The 20,663-nt window shown below is 59.1% G+C and overlaps 1 protein-coding gene across 1 annotated transcript in view; it reads left to right on the forward strand.

The window, feature by feature from the left end:
* Nucleotides 1-20,663, forward strand: part of LOC140419812 (telomerase protein component 1-like) — a 53,879-nt gene that overhangs the window by 20,754 nt on the left and 12,462 nt on the right. The window contains exons 6-9 of the mRNA XM_072503826.1: nucleotides 4,155-4,272; nucleotides 8,302-8,499; nucleotides 10,899-11,080; nucleotides 15,280-15,430. Of these exons, the coding sequence (XP_072359927.1) occupies nucleotides 4,155-4,272; nucleotides 8,302-8,499; nucleotides 10,899-11,080; nucleotides 15,280-15,430 (649 nt within the window). The remainder of the gene's footprint in view (nucleotides 1-4,154; nucleotides 4,273-8,301; nucleotides 8,500-10,898; nucleotides 11,081-15,279; nucleotides 15,431-20,663) is intronic.

Below are 20,663 nucleotides of genomic sequence, written 5' to 3' on the forward strand. Positions count from 1 at the left end.
CCCCCGTCTCTCTCCCCTTCCCCCGTCTCTCTCCCCTTCCCCCGTCTCTCTCCCCTTCCCCCGTCTCTCTCCCCTTCCCCCGTCTCTCTCCCCTTCCCCCGTCTCTCTCCCCTTCCCCCGTCTCTCTCCCCTTCCCCCGTCTCTCTCCCCTTCCCCCGTCTCTCTCCCCTTCCCCCGTCTCTCTCCCCTTCCCCCGTCTCTCTCCCCTTCCCCCGTCTCTCTCCCCTTCCCCCGTCTCTCTCCCCTTCCCCCGTCTCTCTCCCCTTCCCCCGTCTCTCTCCCCTTCCCCCGTCTCTCTCCCCTTCCCCCGTCTCTCTCCCCTTCCCCCGTCTCTCTCCCCTTCCCCCGTCTCTCTCCCCTTCCCCCGTCTCTCTCCCCTTCCCCCGTCTCGCTCCCCTCCCCCCGTCTCTCTCCCCCTCCCCCTCCCCGTCTCGCTCCCCCTCCCCCTCCCCGTCTCGCTCCCCCTCCCCCTCCCCGTCTCGCTCCCCCTCCCCGTCTCGCTCCCCCTCCCCCTCCCCGTCTCGCTCCCCCCCCCTCCCCGTCTCGCTCCCCCTCCCCCTCCCCGTCTCGCTCCCCCTCCCCCTCCCCGTCTCGCTCCCCCTCCCCCTCCCCGTCTCGCTCCCCCTCCCCCTCCCCGTCTCGCTCCCCCTCCCCCTCCCCGTCTCGCTCCCCCTCCCCCTCCCCGTCTCGCTCCCCCTCCCCCTCCCCGTCTCGCTCCCCCTCCCCCTCCCCGTCTCGCTCCCCCTCCCCCTCCCCGTCTCGCTCCCCCTCCCCCTCCCCGTCTCGCTCCCCCTCCCCCTCCCCGTCTCGCTCCCCCTCCCCCTCCCGTCTCGCTCCCCCTCCCCCCTCCCCGTCTCGCTCCCCCTCCCCCTCCCCGTCTCGCTCCCCCTCCCCCTCCCCGTCTCGCTCCCCCTCCCCCTCCCCGTCTCGCTCCCCCTCCCCCTCCCCGTCTCGCTCCCCCTCCCCCTCCCGCTCCCCCTCCCCCTCCCCGTCTCGCTCCCCCTCCCCCTCCCCGTCTCGCTCCCCCCTCCCCTCCCCGTCTCGCTCCCCCCCCCTCCCCGTCTCGCTCCCCCTCCCCCTCCCCGTCTCGCTCCCCCTCCCCCTCCCCGTCTCGCTCCCCCTCTTCCTCCCCCTCCCCCCCCTCCCTCCCCCTCCTCCCCCTCCCTCCCCGCGTCTCCCTCGCGTCTCCCTCCCGCCTCTCCCTCCCCGCCTCTCCCTCCCCGCCTCTCCCTCCCCGCCTCTCCCTCCCCGCCTCACCCTCCCCGCCTCACCCTCCCCGCCTCTCCCTCCCCGCCTCTCCCTCCCCGCCTCTCCCTCCCCGCCTCTCCCTCCCCGCCTCTCCCTCCCCGCCTCTCCCTCCCCGCCTCTCCCTCCCCGCCTCTCCCTCCCCGCCTCTCCCTCCCCGCCTCTCCCTCCCCGCCTCTCCCTCCCCGCCTCTCCCTCCCCGCCTCTCCCTCCCCGCCTCTCCCTCCCCGCCTCTCCCTCCCCGCCTCTCCCTCCCCGCCTCTCCCTCCCCGCCTCTCCCTCCCCGCCTCTCCCTCCCCTCCCGCCTCTCCCTCCCCTCCCCGCCTCTCCCTCCCCTCCCCGCCTCTCCCTCCCCTCCCCGCCTCTCCCTTCCCTCCCTCCCCGCCTCTCCCTTCCCCCCTCCCCGCCTCCCCTCCCTCCCTCCCCGCCTCTCCCTTCCCTCCCCTCCCCGCCTCTCCCTTCCCTCCCCTCCCCGCCTCTCCCTTCCCTCCCCTCCCCGCCTCTCCCTTCCCTCCCTCCCCGCCTCTCCCTCCCCTCCCGCCTCTCCCTCCCCTCCCCGCCTCTCCCTCCCCTCCCGCCTCTCCCTCCCCGCCTCTCCCTCCCCTCCCCGCCTCTCCCTCCCCTCCCCGCCTCTCCCTCCCCTCCCCGCCTCTCCCTCCCTCCCCGCCTCTCCCTCCCCTCCCCGCCTCTCCCTCCCCTCCCCGCCTCTCCCTCCCCTCCCCGCCTCTCCCTCCCCTCCCCGCCTCTCCCTCCCCTCCCCGCCTCTCCCTCCCTCCCGCCTCTCCCTCCCCTCCCGCCACTCCCCGCCTCTCCCTCCCTCCCCGCCTCTCCCTCCCCTCCCCGCCTCTCCCTCCCCTCCCCGCCTCTCCCTCCCCTCCCCGCCTCTCCCTCCCCTCCCCGCCTCTCCCTCCCCTCCCCGCCTCTCCCTCCCCTCCCGCCTCTCCCTCCCCTCCCCGCCTCTCCCTCCCCTCCCCGCCTCTCCCTCCCCTCCCGCCTCTCCCTCCCCTCCCCGCCTCTCCCTCCCCTCCCGCCTCTCCCTCCCTCCCGCCTCTCCCTCCCCTCCCCGCCTCTCCCTCCCCTCCCCGCCTCTCCCTCCCCTCCCCGCCTCTCCCTCCCCTCCCCGCCTCTCCCTCCCCTCCCCGCCTCTCCCTCCCCTCCCCGCCTCTCCCTCCCCTCCCCGCCTCTCCCTCCCCTCCCCGCCTCTCCCTCCCCTCCCCGCCTCTCCCTCCCCTCCCCGCCTCTCCCTCCCCTCCCCGCCTCTCCCTCCCCTCCCCGCCTCTCCTCCCCTCCCCGCCTCTCCCTCCCCTCCCCGCCTCTCCCTCCCCTCCCCGCCTCTCCCTCCCTCCCCGCCTCTCCCTCCCCTCCCCGCCTCTCCCTCCCCTCCCCGCCTCTCCCTCCCCTCCCCGCCTCTCCCTCCCCTCCCCGCCTCTCCCTCCCCTCCCCGCCTCTCCCTCCCCTCCCCGCCTCTCCCTCCCCTCCCGCCTCTCCCTCCCCTCCCCGCCTCTCCCTCCCCTCCCCGCCTCTCCCTCCCCTCCCCGCCTCTCCCTCCCCTCCCCGCCTCTCCTCCCCTCCCCGCCTCTCCCTCCCCTCCCCGCCTCTCCCTCCCCTCCCGCCTCTCCCTCCCCTCCCCGCCTCTCCTCCCTCCCCTCCCCGCCTCTCCCTCCCCTCCCCGCCTCTCCCTCCCCTCCCCGCCTCTCCCTCCCCTCCCCGCCTCTCCCTCCCCTCCCCGCCTCTCCTCCCCTCCCCGCCTCTCCCTCCCCTCCCCGCCTCTCCCTCCCCTCCCCGCCTCTCCCTCCCCTCCCCGCCTCTCCCTCCCCTCCCCGCCTCTCCCTCCCCTCCCGCCTCTCCCTCCCCTCCCCGCCTCTCCCTCCCCTCCCCGCCTCTCCCTCCCCTCCCCGCCTCTCCCTCCCCTCCCCGCCTCTCCCTCCCCCTCCCCGCCTCTCCCTCCCCCTCCCCGCCTCTCCCTCCCCTCCCCGCCTCTCCCTCCCTCCCCGCCTCTCCCTCCCCTCCCCGCCTCTCCCTCCCCTCCCCGCCTCTCCCTCCCCTCCCCGCCTCTCCCTTCCCTCCCCGCCTCTCCCTTCCCTCCCCGCCTCTCCCTTCCCTCCCCCGCCTCTCCCTTCCCTCCCCGCCTCTCCCTTCCCTCCCCGCCTCTCCCTTCCCTCCCCGCCTCTCCCTTCCCTCCCCGCCTCTCCCTTCCCTCCCCGCCTCTCCCTTCCCTCCCCGCCTCTCCCTTCCCTCCCCGCCTCTCCCTTCCCTCCCCGCCTCTCCCTTCCCTCCCCGCCCCGCCCCCTCCCTCCCTCCCTCCCTCCCTCCCGCCCCCTCCCTCCCTCCCTCCCGCCCCCTCCCTCCCTCCCTCCCGCCCCCTCCCTCCCTCCCCGCCTCTCCCTCCCTCCCCGCCCCACTGCCCTACCGCCTGCCCACACCTTTCTCTCGCCCACACTTCTTCTCACTCCCCTTCTCTAAGCCTTCCAACCCTCCCATGTCCTCCCCTTCTCCCCATCTCTCTCTCCCACACCTTCCTGCGTCCTCACGAGACTCTCCATCCCCCACCCCGAGCTCCTTCTCCCCACTGCACCACTCACTTTCCTCTATCTGTGATCAGCTGGCTCGGCCAGATGTCTTCACATCATTTTACTAACACTTTATTATCATGATGCACAATCAATAACTGCAAAGACGAGGTTTAAGTCTTACTGAATGCTTTAATAGACTAGAACCGTTCCCCAGCAGCTGAGGTACAGAATGAGGGCTGCTGGGACGGCACCGACTCTTATACCCCGCCTGTCAGGGCGGAGCTACATACTATACAGCCAATGGTAAACCCCCAGGTTTAACCAATGGACTTCAGCCTCTCGGGTGCTGCACTACCTGAGAATACCACATGTAATAAGTGTTTTTTTTGATTGCAGCTATCAGAGTGAGTGGGGCGGGGAAGTCCATGGGAAGCCCTACCTGAAGGGATTGGAGGAGTTTGGGATCAGCGTTCTCAACACTCTGTGGAAGGCCATCGTCAGTCAATATTGTCAGGTCAGTGAATGACCTCTGACCCTGTGTCTCATTCATCACCATCCCAGACTACATCAGCAACCTGTTCCTATCGGAGGGGATTAACCCTCTCACCCACCTCTCTCCCAGTTACAGTCAGACACCGGGCAGCCTGTTCCTATCGGAGGGGATTAACCCTCTCACCCACCTCTCTCCCAGTTACAGTCAGACACCAGGCAGCCTGTTCCTATCGGAGGGGATTAACCCTCTCACCCACCTCTCTCCCAGTTACAGTCAGACACCGGGCAGCCTGTTCCTATCGGAGGGGATTAACCCTCTCACCCACCCCTCTCCCAGTTACAGTCTGACACCGGGCAGCCTGATCCTATCGGAGGGGATTAACCCTCTCACCCACCTCTCTCCCAGTTACAGTCAGACACCGGACAGCCTGTTCCTATCAGAGGGGATTAACCCTCTCACCCACCCCTCTCCCAGTTACAGTCAGACACCGGGCAGCCTGTTCCTATCGGAGGGGATTAACCCTCTCACCCACCTCTCTCCCAGTTACAGTCAGACACCGGGCAACCTGTTCCTATCGGAGGGGATTAACCCTCTCACCCACCTCTCTCCCAGTTACAGACAGACACCAGGCAGCCTGTTCCTATCGGAGGGGATTAACCCTCTCACCCACCTCTCTCCCAGTTACAGTCAGACACCGGGCAGCCTGTTCCTATCGGAGGGGATTAACCCCCTCACCCACCTCTCTCCCAGTTACAGTCAGACACCGGGCAGCCTGTTCCTATCGGAGGGGATTAACCCTCTCACCCACCTCTCTCCCAGTTACAGTCAGACACCGGGCAGCCTGTTCCTATCGGAGGGGGTTAACCCTCTCACCCACCTCTCTCCCAGTTACAGTCAGACACCGGGCAGCCTGTTCCTATCGGAGGGGATTAACCCCCTCACCCACCTCTCTCCCAGTTACAGTCAGACACTGGGCAGCCTGTTCCTATCGGAGGGGATTAACCCTCTCACCCACCTCTCTCCCAGTTACAGTCAGACACCGGACAGCCTGTTCCTATCAGAGGGGATTAACCCTCTCACCCACCTCTCTCCCAGTTACAGACAGACACCAGGCAGCCTGTTCCTATCGGAGGGGATTATACCTCTCACCCACCTCCCTCTCCCAGTTACAGTCAGACACCGGGCAGCCTGTTCCCATCGGAGGGGATTAACCCTCTCACCCACCTCTCCCAGTTACAGTCAGACACCAGGCAGCCTGTTCCTATCGGAGGGGATTATACCTCTCACCCACCTCCCTCTCCCAGTTACAGTCAGACACCGGGCAGCCTGTTCCTATCGGAGGGGATTAACCCTCTCACCCACCTCTCTCCCAGTTACAGTCAGACACCGGGCAGCCTGTTCCTATCGGAGGGGATTAACCCTCTCACCCACCTCTCTCCCATTTACAGTCAGACAACAGGCAGCCTGTTCCTATCGGAGGGGATTAACCCTCTCACCCACCTCTCTCCCAGTTACAGTCAGACACCGGGCAGCCTGTTCCTATCGGAGGGGATTAACCCTCTATCCCCTTCCCTCCCAGTTACAGTCAGACACCAGGCAGCCTGTTCCTATCGGAGGGGATTAACCCTCTCACCCACCTCTCTCCCAGTTACAGTCAGACACCGGGCAGCCTGTTCCTATCGGAGGGGATTAACCCCCTCACCCACCTCTCTCCCAGTTACAGTCAGACACCGGGCAGCCTGTTCCTATCGGAGGGGATTAACCCTCTCACCCACCTCTCTCCCCAGTTACAGTCAGACACCGGGCAGCCTGTTCCTATCGGAGGGGATTAGCCCTCTCACCCACCTCTCTCCCAGTTACAGTCAGACACCGGGCAGCCTGTTCCTATCGGAGGGGATTAACCCTCTCACCCACCTCTCTCCCAGTTACAGTCAGACACCGAGCAGCCTGTTCCTATCGGAGGGGATTAACCGTCTCACCCACCTCTCTCCCCAGTTACAGTCAGACACCGGGCAGCCTGTTCCTATCGGAGGGGATTAACCCTCTCACCCACCTCTCTCCCAGTTACAGTCAGACACCGGGCAGCCTGTTCCTATCGGAGGGGATTAACCCTCTATCCCCTTCCCTCCCAGTTACAGTCAGACACCAGGCAGCCTGTTCCTATCGGAGGGGATTAACCCTCTCACCCACCTCTCTCTCCCAGTTACAGTCAGACACCGGGCAGCCTGTTCCTATCGGAGGGGATTAACCCTCTCACCCACCTCTCTCCCAGTTACAGTCAGACACCAGGCAGCCTGTTCCTATCGGAGGGGATTAACCCTCTCACCCACCTCTCTCCCAGTTACAGTCAGACACCGGGCAGCCTGTTCCTATCGGAGGGGATTATCCCTCTCACCCACCTCTCTCCCAGTTACAGTCAGACACCAGGCAGCCTGTTCCTATCGGAGGGGATTAACCCTCTCACCCACCTCTCTCCCAGTTACAGTCAGACACCGGGCAGCCTGTTCCTATCGGAGGGGATTAACCCTCTCTCCCACCTCTCTCCCAGTTACAGTCAGACATCGGGCAGCCTGTTCCTGTCGGAGGGGATTAACCCTCTCACCCACCTCTGTCCCAGTTACAGTCAGACACCGGGCAGCCTGTTCCTATCGGAGGGGATTAACCCTCTCACCCACCTCTCTCCCAGTTAGTCAGACACCGGGCAGCCTGTTCCTATCGGAGGGGATTAACCCTCTATCCCCTTCCCTCCCAGTTACAGTCAGACACCAGGCAGCCTGTTCCTATCGGAGGGGATTATCCCTCTCACCCACCTCTCTCCCAGTTACAGTCAGACACCGGGCAGCCTGTTCCTATCGGAGGGGATTAACCCTCTATCCCCTTCCCTCCCAGTTACAGTCAGACACCGGGCAGCCTGTTCCTATCGGAGGGGATTAACCCTCTCACCCACCTCTCTCCCAGTTACAGTCAGACACCGGGCAGCCTGTTCCTATCGGAGGGCATTAACCCTCTCACCCACCTCTCTCCCAGTTACAGTCAGACACCAGGCAGCCTGTTCCTATCGGAGGGGATTAACCCTCTCACCCACCTCTCTCCCAGTTACAGTCAGACATCGGGCAGCCTGTTCCTGTCGGAGGGGATTAACCCTCTCACCCACCTCTGTCCCAGTTGCAGTCAGACACCAGGCAGCCTGTTCCTATCGGAGGGGATTATCCCCCTCGCCCACCTCCCTCTCCCAGTTACAGTCAGACACCGGGCAGCCTGTTCCTATCGGAGGGGATTAACCCTCTATCCCCTTCCCTCCCAGTTACAGTCAGACACCAGGCAGCCTGTTCCTATCGGAGGGGATTAACCCTCTCACTCACCTCTCTCCCAGTTACAGTCAGACACCAGGCAGCCTGTTCCTATCAGAGGGGATTAACCCTCTCACCCACCTCTCTCCCAGTTACAGTCAGACACCGGGCAGCCTGTTCCTATCGGAGGTGATTAACCCTCTCACCCACCTCTCCCAGTTACAGTCAGACACCGGGCACCCTGTTCCTATCGGAGGGGATTAACCCCCTCACCCACTTCTCTCCCAGTTACAGTCAGGCACCGGGCAGCCTGTTCCTATCGGTGCGGATTAACCCTCTCACACACCTCTCTCCCAGTTACACTCAGACACCGGGCAGCCTGTTCCTATCGGAGGGGATTAACCCTCTCACCCACCTCTCTCCCAGTTACAGTCAGACACTGGGCAGCCTGTTCCTATCAGAGGTTCACTGTGGCGTCCTGGACCGAGTACTGACCACTGAAACAACAATGCACAGATGTCCACTCATTGTAATATTGTGTTGCTGGGATCTTGCTGTGCGCAGCTTTTGGTTGCGGTGTTCTGCACGCCAGATTGTGTGGGCACACGTCCGAATGCAAAGGGGGCGTCGCCTGCTTACGACGGGGGAGATTTGCGAATGTCCTGACGTGCTCACAAGTGGGGTGTTGATGCGATGCTCGAGCGCTCCTCCTAACGCCTCCGGCCTGGTTTGTTTCCGCCCTCCCTGTGCCTCTCTGCAGGCGGATTGCGAAGCGACGGCGGAGGGACCGACGACTGATGAGGACGCGCTGCAGGAGGCCTTCCTGGAGGAGCAGAGCGGGCAGCGGTACGGTCGGCTCAGGCAGCTCGCCGCCACCGTCTCGGCCATCCGGGAACGCCGGGAAGGCGGCGTGTTCGTCGTCCACGGCAGGCCCAGCGAGGGAAAGACCGCCTTCATGGTACGGAATCTTCTGTCATCATTCTGTCTACTCTCCCTCATTCGAGCCACTCCCCTTTCTCATCCAGGTGGCTTTGCCATCTCCAATTACTCCGAGATCGGGGGTGGGGCAGGTCACCGATGCCCAAACTCAGTGAGATAAACCACATGAATGCCATCGCTATTGGCGCAGGTCAAAGGTCAGGTCAGGTGAGGCGACTGGGTTGCCTCCTGGAATTCGTCTTGCGAGGAAAGGTTGAGCCGGTCGGGGACTGTACCCATTGCAGTTTAGAAAGAATGAGAAGTGAATTTATTGAAACTTATTAGATTCTGAGGGTGGGATGGGAGGGGTGGGGGTTTGACAGGGTGGATACTGAGAGGACGTTTTCCCCCCCTTGTGAGAGGAAGTTTAATGGATTGGGGGGGGTGGTGGGGGGCAGTTTTAAAGAGTTCTCCCATTGAAGACGGAGATGAGGAATTTCTTCTGAGGATAATCTTTACTGTCACAAGTAGGCTTACATTAACGCTGCAATGAAGTTACTGTGAAAAGCCCCTAGTCGCCACATTCCGGAGCCTGTTCGGGGAGGCTGTTACGGGAATCGAATCGTGCTGCTGGCCTGCTTTGGTCTGCTTTCAAAGCCAGCGATTTAGCCCTGTGCTAAACAGCCCCATATCCCGGCATTGGAGGCAGTCCCGAGAAGGTTCACTCGGTTGATCCCGGGGAGGGAGGGATTTTCTTACGAGGAGAGGTTGAGTAGGTTGGGGCCTGTCCTCATTGGAGTTTAGAAGAATGAGAGGCGACCTTATTGAGATAGAGAGGATTCTCAGGGGGCTCGACAGGGGAGATGCTGAGAGGATGTTTCCTCCTGTGGGAGTGTCTAGGACCAGAGGGCAGAATCTCAGAGTAAGGGAGTCGTCCCATTTCAGACAGAGATGAGGAGGAATTTCCCCTCTCTGAGGGGGGTGAATGTGAGGAATTCTTTCCCACAGAGAGCTGTAGAGGCTGGGCCGTTAAGTATGTTCAAGGCCGAGACAGACAGATTTTTAATCGGTGAGGGAATCGAGGGTTTATGGGGCTAAGGCGGGAAAGTGGAGTTGAGGATTATCACATCGGATCAGTCACGATCTCATTGAATGGGCGGGCCGAATAGTCTATGCCTCGTACATTTTATGGTCTTATGGCTTCACTATAACATTTGAACGTAATGTTTGGAAACCGGATGTAAACTCCAAACAATCTTTCAATCTGTAAGATTGAGAGTAAAGGATATTTCACCCCAGGAGTGATGACTCTGACCAGTGGGTATCTTTCAGGTTAAATCAAACTTTAATTTAAGCACAGAATTAACCACATGAACATCAAATAAATTTTTTTACAATTGGGGCAGCACGGTAGCACAGTGGTTAGCACCGTTGCTTCACAGCTCCAGGGTCCCAGGTTCGATTCCCGGCTTGGGTCACTGTCTGTGCGGAGTCTGCACTTCCTCCCCGTGCCTGCGTGGGTTTCCTCCGGGCGCTCCGGTTTCCTCCCACAGCCCAAAGATGTGCGGGTTAGGTGGATTGGCCGTGATAAATTGCCCTCAGTGTCCAAAAAGGTGAAGTGGGGGTTACGGGGAGAGGGTGGAGGTGTGGGCTTGGGTAGGGTGCTCTTTCCAAGGGCCGGTGCAGACTCGATGGGCCGAATGGCCTCAATTCTCGGATTACTGCCACAGAATTTAAGATATAGTATACAACAATGTCTTCGATCCATCACAAGGAGCAGGAGTAGGCCACTCGCCCTCTTAAAGCTACTCCACCATTTAATTAGATGGCAATTAAATACCTCAATGTCATTTTCCTCGCTCTAACCTTAATTCTTCGATGTGTTCACGATCTGGAAGCCTGTCAATCACCGACTTGGATATGTATGAACTTGGGAATGACGAGCAGGAGCAGTGGCCACAAGGCCCCTCCAGCCTGCTCCGCAAGATCTGCTTGCGACCTCAACTTCTACATTCCCTCCGACCCCCAATAACCTTCCACCCCTCTTGCTGGTCAAGAATCTGTCCAGCTCTGCCTTACAAATAGTTAAAGACTCTGCTGCCACTCTGCCTTTTCAGGGAGAGCGTTCCCGAGACACTCACTCTCTGACTGAGCCTCCGCGACCCTCGAGTGGAGAATTTCACAGATTCGCCACCCTCCGGGTGAAGCCATTCCTCCTCCCCCTTGATTCTGAACGGACTGCCGCTTATTCTGGGGAGCGTGGCCCCCCTGGTTCTGCACTCCTGCAGTCAGAGGGAACATCCTTCTTGCAACAACTTGGTCGAGCATTCTTAAGAATTTAATTGACCCACCCAATCCCTCCAGCCGGCATGGATTCCGGCAGAACCCCAGCCCTCGGCCCTCACTGATACTCGTGCTCTCCCCCTCCTCCTGCTACAGGCCAGCCTAGCATCCCAGCTCGCCTTCCGTGACCAGGGGAAGCGTCCCGGACCGACCGATCTCCTCTTCCACTTCACGGCAGCCAGCGAGAGCGCCCAGGATGGTGCCTGCATGCTCCGGCGGCTCTGCGTGTTACTCAGCGACAGGCTGAAAGAGCAGCAGGAGATCCCACAGAGTTACAGGTGAGGACAGTACCACCCCGATTTGTTCTCTCGAGTGCAAATAATACAGATTATAACTGTACACAATCACTGTTTATTCAGCAGGATAAGGATTACGGTCTGTGTAACTGTACAGAGTCAGTGTTTATTCAGCAGGGTAAGGATTACTGTCTGTGTAACTGTACAGAGTCAGTGTTTATTCAGCAGGGTAAGAATTACAGTCTGTGTAACTGTATAGAGTCAGTGTTTATTCAGTAGGGTAAGGATTACTGTCTGTGTAACTGTACAGAGTCACTGTTTATTCAGCAGGGTAAGGATTACTGTCTGTAACTGTACAGAGTCACTGTTTATTCAGCAGGGTAAGGATTACTGTCTGTGTGACTGTACAGAGTCACCGTTTATTCAGCAGGGTAAGGATTACTGTCTGTGTAACTGTACAGAGTCAGTGTTTATTCAGCAGGGTAAGGATTGCTGTCTGTAACTGTACAGAGTCAGTGTTTATTCAGCAGGGTAAGGATTACTGTCTGTAACTGTACAGAGTCAGTGTTTATTCAGCAGGGTAAGGATTACTGTCTGTAACTGTACAGAGTCAGTGTTTATTCAGCAGGGTAAGGATTACTGTCTGTGTAACTGTACAGAGTCAGTGTTTATTCAGCAGGGTAAGGATTACTGTCTGTGTAACTGTACAGAGTCAGTGTTTATTCAGCAGGGTAAGGATTACTGTGTGTAACGGTACAGAGTCACTGTTCATTCAGCAGGGTAAGGATTACTGTCTGTGTAACTGTACAGAGTCACTGTTTATTCAGCAGGGTAAGGATTACTGTCTGTGTGACTGTATAGAGTCACTGGTCATTCAGCAGGGTAAGGATTACTGTCTGTGTGACTGTACAGAGTCAGTGTTTATTCAGCAGGGTAAGGATTACTGTCTGTGTAACTGTACAGAGTCAGTGTTTATTCAGCAGGGTAAGGATTACTGTGTGTAACTGTACAGAGTCACTGTTCATTCAGCAGGGTAAGGATTACTGTCTGTGTAACTGTACAGAGTCACTGTTTATTCAGCAGGGTAAGGATTACTGTCAGTGTGACTGTATAGAGTCACTGGTTATTCAGCAGGGTAAGGATTACTGTCTGTGTGACTGTACAGAGTCCGTGTTTATTCAGCAGGGTAAGGTTTACTGACTGTGTAACTGTACAGAGTCAGTGTTTATCCAGCAGGGTAAGGATTGCTGACTGTGTAACTGTACAGAGTCAGTGTTTATTCAGCAGGGTAAGGATTACTGACTAACTGTACAGAGTCACTGTTTATTCAGCAGGGTAAGGATTACTGTCTGTAACTGTACAGAGTCACTGTTTATTCAGCAGGGTAAGGATTACTGTCTGTAACTGTACAGAGTCACTGTTTATTCAGCAGGGTAAGGATTACTGTCTGTAACTGTACAGAGTCAGTGTTTATCCAGCAGGGTAAGGATTACTGACTGTGTAACTGTACAGTCAGTGTTTATTCAGCAGGGTAAGGATTACTGTCTGTGTGACTGTACAGAGTCAGTGTTTATCCAGCAGGGTAAGGATTACTGACTGTGTAACTGTACAGAGTCAGTGTTTATTCAGCAGGGTAAGGATTACTGACTGTGTAACTGTACAGAGTCAGTGTTTATTCAGCAGGGTAAGGATTACTGACTGTAACTGTACAGAGTCACTGTTTATTCAGCAGGGTAAGGATTACTGTCTGTATGACTGTACAGAGTCACTGTTTATTCAGCAGGGTGAGGATTACTGACTGTGTAACTGTACAGTCAGTGTTTATTCAGCAGGGTAAGGATTACTGTCTGTGTGACTGTACAGAGTCAGTGTTTATCCAGCAGGGTAAGGATTACTGACTGTGTAACTGTACAGAGTCAGTGTTTATTCAGCAGGGTAAGGATTACTGACTGTGTAACTGTACAGAGTCAGTGTTTATTCAGCAGGGTAAGGATTACTGACTGTAACTGTACAGAGTCACTGTTTATTCAGCAGGGTAAGGATTACTGTCTGTATGACTGTACAGAGTCACTGTTTATTCAGCAGGGTGAGGATTACTGACTGTAACTGTACAGAGTCACTGTTTATTCAGCAGGGTAAGGATTACTGTCTGACTGTACAGAGCCAGTGTTTATTCAGTAGGGTAAGGATTACTGACTGTGTGACTGTACAGAGTCAGTGTTTATCCAGCAGGGTAAGGATTACTGACTGTGTAACTGTACAGAGTCAGTGTTTATCCAGCAGGGTAAGGATTACTGACTGTGTAACTGTACAGTCAGTGTTTATTCAGCAGGGTAAGGATTACTGTCTGTGTGACTGTACAGAGTCAGTGTTTATCCAGCAGGGTAAGGATTACTGACTGTAACTGTACAGAGTCACTGGTTATTCAGCAGGGTAAGGATTACTGTCTGTATGACTGTACAGAGTCACTGTTTATTCAGCAGGGTGAGGATTACTGACTGTAACTGTACAGAGTCACTGTTTATTCAGCAGGGTAAGGATTACTGACTAACTGTACAGAGTCACTGTTTATTCAGCAGAGTAAGGATTACTGTCTGACTGTACAGAGCCAGTGTTTATTCAGTAGGGTAAGGATTACTGACTGTGTAACTGTACAGTCAGAGTTTATTCAGCAGGGTAAGGATTACTGTCTGTGTGACTGTACAGAGTCAGTGTTTATCCAGCAGGGTAAGGATTACTGACTGTGTAACTGTACAGAGTCAGTGTTTATTCAGCAGGGTAAGGATTACTGACTGTAACTGTACAGAGTCACTGTTTATTCAGCAGGGTAAGGATTACGGTCTGTATGACTGTACAGAGTCACTGTTTATTCAGCAGGGTGAGGATTACTGACTAACTGTACAGAGTCACTGTTTATTCAGCAGGGTAAGGATTACTGACTAACTGTACAGAGTCACTGTTTATTCAGCAGGGTAAGGATTACTGTCTGACTGTACAGAGTCAGTGTTTATTCAGTAGGGTAAGGATTACTGTCTGTGTAACTGTACAGAGTCACTGTTTATTCAGCAGGGTAAGGATTACTGTCTGTAACTGTACAGAGTCACTGTTTATTCAGCAGGGTAAGGATTACTGTCTGTAACTGTACAGAGTCACTGTTTATTCAGCAGGGTAAGGGTTACTGTCTGTAACTGTACAGAGTCAGTGTTTATCCAGCAGGGTAAGGATTACTGACTGTGTAACTGTACAGTCAGTGTTTATTCAGCAGGGTAAGGATTACTGTCTGTGTGACTGTACAGAGTCAGTGTTTATCCAGCAGGGTAAGGATTACTGACTGTGTAACTGTACAGAGTCAGTGTTTATCCAGCAGGGTAAGGATTACTGACTGTGTAACTGTACAGAGTCAGTGTTTATTCAGCAGGGTAAGGATTACTGACTGTAACTGTACAGAGTCACTGTTTATTCAGCAGGGTAAGGATTACTGTCTGTATGACTGTACAGAGTCACTGTTTATTCAGCAGGGTGAGGATTACTGACTGTAACTGTACAGAGTCACTGTTTATTCAGCAGGGTAAGGATTACTGACTAACTGTACAGAGTCACTGTTTATTCAGCAGGGTAAGGATTACTGTCTGACTGTACAGAGCCAGTGTTTATTCAGTAGGGTAAGGATTACTGACTGTGTAACTGTACAGAGTGAGTGTTTATTCAGTAGGGTAAGGATTACTGTCTGTGACTGTACAGAGTCAGTGTTTATTCAGCAGGGTAAGGATTACTGCCTGTGACTGTACAGAGTCACTGTTTATTCAGCAGGGTAAGGATTACTGTCTGTGTAACTGTACAGAATCAGTGTTTATTCAGCAGGGTAAGGATTACTGTCTGTGTGACTGTACAGAGTCAGTGTTTATTCAGCAGGGTAAGGATTACTGTCTGTGACTGTACAGAGTCGGTGTTTATTCAGCAGGGTAAGGATTACTGTCTGTGTGACTGTACAGAGTCAGTGTTTATTCAGCAGGGTAAGGATTACTGTCTGTGTGACTGTACAGAATCAGTGTTTATTCAGCAGGGTAAGGATTACTGTCTGTGTAACTGTACAGAGTCACTGTTTATTCAGCAGGGTAAGGATTACTGTCTGTAACTGTACAGAGTCACTGTTTATTCAGCATGGTAAGGATTACTCCTATCTAACAGTGTGATGTTAATGTTGAGTCGGTAAGATTCAGTCTCTGAATTTTTTTGAACAGGGGTCTGGTGTTGGCGTTTCATTCTCTCTTGGACCGCTTTGCACATTCTCAGCCGCGACGGCACTTGGTTCTGATCATCGATGGTGCTGACTGTGTCCAGACTGGGAATGACCAACGCACATCCGACTGGATCCCCGAGCACGTACCGCGAGTGAGTATCTGTGTGACACGATGTGCAATCCATTTTGTCTGTCTGTCAGGGGCCCCCCTCTCCTCCCTCGTTCCTGCGCCCTGGCTGCTGCCGCGCACCCCTCTCGTTCCTGCGCCCTGGCCCCCGTCGCACTCTCCCCTCTCGTTCGTGCGCCCTGGCTCCCGTCGCACGCACCCCTCTCGTTCCTGCGCCCTGGCCCCCGTCGCACTCTCCCCTCTCGTTCCTGCGCCCTGGCTCCCGTCGCACGCACCCCTCTCGTTCCTGCGCCCTGGCTCCCGTCGCACGCACCCCTCTCGTTCCTGCGCCCTGGCTCCAGTCGCACTCTCCCCTCTCGTTCCTGCGCCCTGGCTCCCGTCGCACTCTCCCCTCTCGTTCCTGCGCCCTGGCTCCTGTCGCACTCTCCCCTCTCGTTCCTGCGCCCTGGCTGCTGCCGCGCACTCCCCTCTCGTTCCTGCGCCCTGGCTCCCGTCGCACGCACCCCTCTCGTTCCTGCGCCCTGGCTCCCGTCGCACTCTCCCCTCTCGTTCCTGCGCCCTGGCTGCTGCCGCGCACCCCTCTCGTTCCTGCGCCCTGGCCCCCGTCGCACTCTCCCCTCTCGTTCCTGCGCCCTGGCTCCCGTCGCACTCTCCCCTCTCGTTCCTGCGCCCTGGCTCCCGTCGCACTCTCCCCTCTCGTTCCTGCGCCCTGGCCCCCGTCGCACTCTCCCCTCTCGTTCCTGCGCCCTGGCCCCCGTCGCACTCTCCCCTCTCGTTCCTGCGCCCTGGCTCCTGTCGCACTCTCCCCTCTCGTTCCTGCGCCCTGGCCCCCGTCGCACTCTCCCCTCTCGTTCCTGCGCCCTGGCTCCAGTCGCACTCTCCCCTCTCGTTCCTGCGCCCTGGCTCCAGTCGCGCACTCCCCCCTCGTTCCTGCGCCCTGGCTCCCGTCGCACGCACCCCTCTCGTTCCTGCGCCCTGGCTCCCGTCGCACTCTCCCCTCTCGTTCCTGCGCCCTGGCTCCCGTCGCACGCACCCCTCGTTCCTGCGCCCTGGCTCCCGTCGCACGCACCCCTCTCGTTCCTGCGCCCTGGCTCCCGTCGCACGCACCCCTCTCGTTCCTGCGCCCTGGCTCCTGTCGCACGCACCCCTCTCGTTCCTGCGCCCTGGCTCCTGTCGCACGCACCCCTCTCGTTCCTGCGCCCTGGCTCCCGTCGCACGCACCCCTCTCGTTCCTGCGCCCTGGCTCCTGTCGCACGCACCCCTCTCGTTCCTGCGCCCTGGCTCCCGTCGCACTCTCCCCTCTCGTTCCTGCGCCCTGGCTCCCGTCGCACTCTCCCCTCTCGTTCCTGTCGCACTCTCCCCTCTCGTTCCTGCGCCCTGGCTCCTGTTGCACGCACCCCTCTCGTTCCTGCGCCCTGGCCCTCGTCGCACTCTCCCTTCTCGTTCCTGCGCCCTGGCTCCCGTCGCACGCACCCTTCTCGTTCCTGCGCCCTGGCCCCCGTCGCACTCTCCCTTATCGTTCCTGCGCCCTGGCTCCCGTCGCACGCACCCCTCTCGTTCCTGCGCCCTGGCCCGCGTCGCACTCTCCCTTCTCGTTCCTGCGCCCTGGCTCCTGTTGCACGCACCCCTCTCATTCCTGCGCCCTGGCTCCCGTCGCATGCACCCCTCTCGTTCCTGCGCCCTGGCCCCCGTCGCACTCTCCCTTCTCGTTCCTGCGCCCTGGCTCCTGTTGCACGCACCCCTCTCGTTCCTGCGCCCTGGCTCCTGTCGCACTCTCCCCTCTCGTTCCTGCGCCCTGGCTCCCGTCGCACGCACCCCTCTCGTTCCTGCTCCCTGGCTCCCGTCGCACGTGACGAATGTGATATAAAATAGTTACTTTAGAGTTACTAGTTAATGTAATGTAGAAATAAGCCACTTTGATTCTTGCAGTTAGGGACAAAGGAATTTGAGACCGCATGGAAAAAGCAGGAAGAGGTGTGTCTGAGGGTGATGCTTCATTGATAGGGGCCAGAGAAAGGGATTGGAAGTGAGCCAATCAGAATAGATTAAACAGGTCAGGAGGGACCTAGGCTGACCTATGTCCGTCGAGTATGTGAAACTTGATACCATTTGAACTGATTTTGCAGAGATCCCTTTGTCTGTTAGTTCAGTCGTTTTCTGGAGTGTAAGAGGCTGGATGTCCTGTTACATTTCTGTAAGATGATTCAAGCTTGCAAGCTAAATAAATAACTTCTGTTTACGTGCGAATCCGTCTCAACTTTTATTGAGGCCAGACTGACAGAGAAAGAAATTTGGAGATCAACACACGCACCCCTCTCGTTCCTGCGCCCTGGCCCCCGTCGCACTCTCCCTTCTCGTTCCTGCGCCCTGGCTCCTGTTGCACGCACCCCTCTCGTTCCTGCGCCTGGCTCCTGTTGCACGCACCCCTCTCGTTCCTGCGCCCTGGCTCCTGTTGCACGCACCCCTCTCGTTCCTGCGCCCTGGCTCCCGTCACAATCTCCCCCCTCGTTCCTGCGCCCTGGCCCCCGTCGCACTCTCCCTTCTCGTTCCTGCGCCCTGGCTCCTGTTGCACGCACCCCTCTCGTTCCTGCGCCCTGGCTCCTGTCGCACTCTCCCCTCGTTCCTGCGCCCTGGCTCCTGTTGCACTCTCCCCTCTCGTTCCTGCGCCCTGGCCCCCGTCGCACTCTCCCTTCTCGTTCCTGCGCCCTGGCTCCTGTCGCGCACTCCCCTCTCGTTCCTGTCGCACTCTCCCCTCTCGTTCCTGCGCCCTGGCTCCCGTCGCACGCACCCCTCTCGTTCCTGCGCCCTGGCTCCCGTCGCACGCACGCCTCTCGTTCCTGCGCCCTGGCTCCCGTCGCACGCACCCCTCTCGTTCCTGCGCCCTGGCTCCCGTCGCACGCACCCCTCTCGTTCCTGCGCCCTGGCCCCCGTCGCACTCTCCCTTCTCGTTCCTGCGCCCTGGCTCCTGTCGCACTCTCCCTTCTCGTTCCTGCGCCCTGGCTCCTGTCGCACGCACCCCTCTCGTTCCTGCGCCCTGGCTCCCGTCGCACTATCCCTTCTCGTTCCTGCGCCCTGGCTCCCGTCGCACTATCCCTTCTTGTTCCTGCGCCCTGACTCCCGTCGCACGCACCCCTCTCGTTCCTGCGCCCTGGCTCCCGTCGCACGCACCCCTCTCGTTCCTGCGCCCTGGCTCCCGTCACAATCTCCCCCCTCGTTCCTGCGCCCTGGCTCCCGTCGCACGCACCCCTCTCGTTCCTGCGCCTGGCTCCCGTCGCATGCACCCCTCTCGTTCCTGCGCCCTGGCTCCCGTCGCACGCACCCGTCTCGTTCCTGCGCCCTGGCTCCCGTCGCACGCACCCCTCTCGTTCCTGCGCCTGGCTCCCGTCGCATGCACCCCTCTCGTTCCTGCGCCCTGGCTCCCGTCGCACGCACCCGTCTCGTTCCTGCGCCTGTCTCCTGTCGCACGCACCCCTCTCGTTCCTGCGCCCTGGCTCCCGTCGCACGCACCCCTCTCGTTCCTGCGCCCTGTCTCCCGTCGCACGCACCCCTCTCGTTCCTGCGCCCTGGCCCCCCGTCGCACTCTCCCTTATCGTTCCTGCGCCCTGGCTCCCGTCGCACGCACCCCTCTCGTTCCTGCGCCCTGGCCCCCGTCGCACGCACCCCTCTCGTTCCTGCGCCCTGGCCCCCGTCGCACTCTCCCTTATCGTTCCTGCGCCCTGGCTCCCGTCGCACGCACCCCTCTCGTTCCTGCGCCCTGGCTCCCGTCGCACGCACCCCTCTCGTTCCTGCGCCCTGGCTCCCGTCGCACGCACCCCTTTCGTTCCTGCGCCCTGGCCCCCGTCGCACTCTCCCTTATCGTTCCTGCGCTCTGGCTCCCGTCGCACGCACCCCTCGTTCCTGCGCCCTGGCTCCTGTCGCACGCACCCCTCTCGTTCCTGCGCCCTGGCTCCCGTCGCGCACACCCCTCTCGTTCCTGCGCCCTGGCTCCCGTCGCACGCACCCCTCGTTCCTGCGCCCTGGCTCCCGTCGCGCGCTCCTCCCTCGTTCCTGCGCCTGGCTCCTGTCGCACGCACTCCTCTCGTTCCTGCGCCCTGCCTCCCGTCGCGCTCTCCTCCCTCGTTCCTGCGCCTGGCTCCTGTCGCACTCTCCTCTCTCGTACCTGCGCCTGGCTCCTGTCGCACGCACCCCTCTCGTGCCTGCGCTCCGGCTCCCGCCACGCACTCCCCTCTCGCTCCCGCACCGCGTCACCTGTCCGGTGCTCCCGCCGCCCTCTCCTTCGCACACTCCCTGTCACTCTCCGTCATCCCTTGCTGTGTGTGAAATGTATTCCGTTGTGCGCCAAGTCTCAGCGAGTTAGAAGGGATAGAGTGGGTTAGGATGGAGGAGGAATCTTGTAAGGGGTCCAGTTTGAGGGCTGTGGTCACGGCAGCGTTGCCAATGGCTCGGAGTAGGTATTCAGGAGGCCCGGTGGTGCAGTCCACGGTGAAGATATGGAATCAGTTGAAGAGGCATTTTAGGGTGGAAGGGATGTCTGTGTTAACGCCGCTGTGCGAGAATCATGGGTTTGAGCCGGGGGGGGGGGGGGGGGGGGCGGATAGTGCATACAGGAGGTGGAGGGAGGTGGGGTTGGTCAAGGTGAGGGATCTGTATTTGGAGGAAGGGTTCGCCAGTCTGGAGGAGCTAAGGGAGAGGGTAGAGCTGCCGAGGGGGAGTGAGTTCAGGTATCTGCAGGTTAGGGACTTTGCACGAAAGGTCTGGAGGGGGCTCCCTAGATTGCCGGGATACACCCTGCTGGAGCAACTGCTGCTTCCGGATGTGGAAGGGGAGGGAAGAATTGGGGATATGTATAAGTGGCTGGGGGAGCAGGGCGGCAAACGGGTGGTGAAGATCGAGGAGAAATGGGAAGCGGAGTTGGGAGGGGAGATCAATTGGGGAGTATGGAGTGAGGCACTGCAAAGGGCAAACGGGACCTCCTCTTGTGCAAGGATGAGCCTGATACAGTTTAAGGTGGTGGGTGCATATGACTTGGGTGAGAATGAGTGGGTTCTTTCAGGGGGTAGCAGTTGAGTGTGAGAGGTGTGGGCGGGGGCTAGCGAATTGCGTGCACATGTTTTGGGGTTGTGTAAAATTGGGAAGATCCTGGGCGGGAGTGTTCGCGGTCTTAGCCAGGATACTGGAGGAGGGAGTGGACCCGGACCCTTTGGTGGCGATATTTGGGGTTTCAGAGAAGCCGGAGCTCATGGAGAGGAGGAAAGACG

Source organism: Scyliorhinus torazame, chromosome 5 (genome assembly GCF_047496885.1).
Source record: "Scyliorhinus torazame isolate Kashiwa2021f chromosome 5, sScyTor2.1, whole genome shotgun sequence".
NCBI classification, from domain to species: Eukaryota; Metazoa; Chordata; class Chondrichthyes; order Carcharhiniformes; family Scyliorhinidae; genus Scyliorhinus; species Scyliorhinus torazame.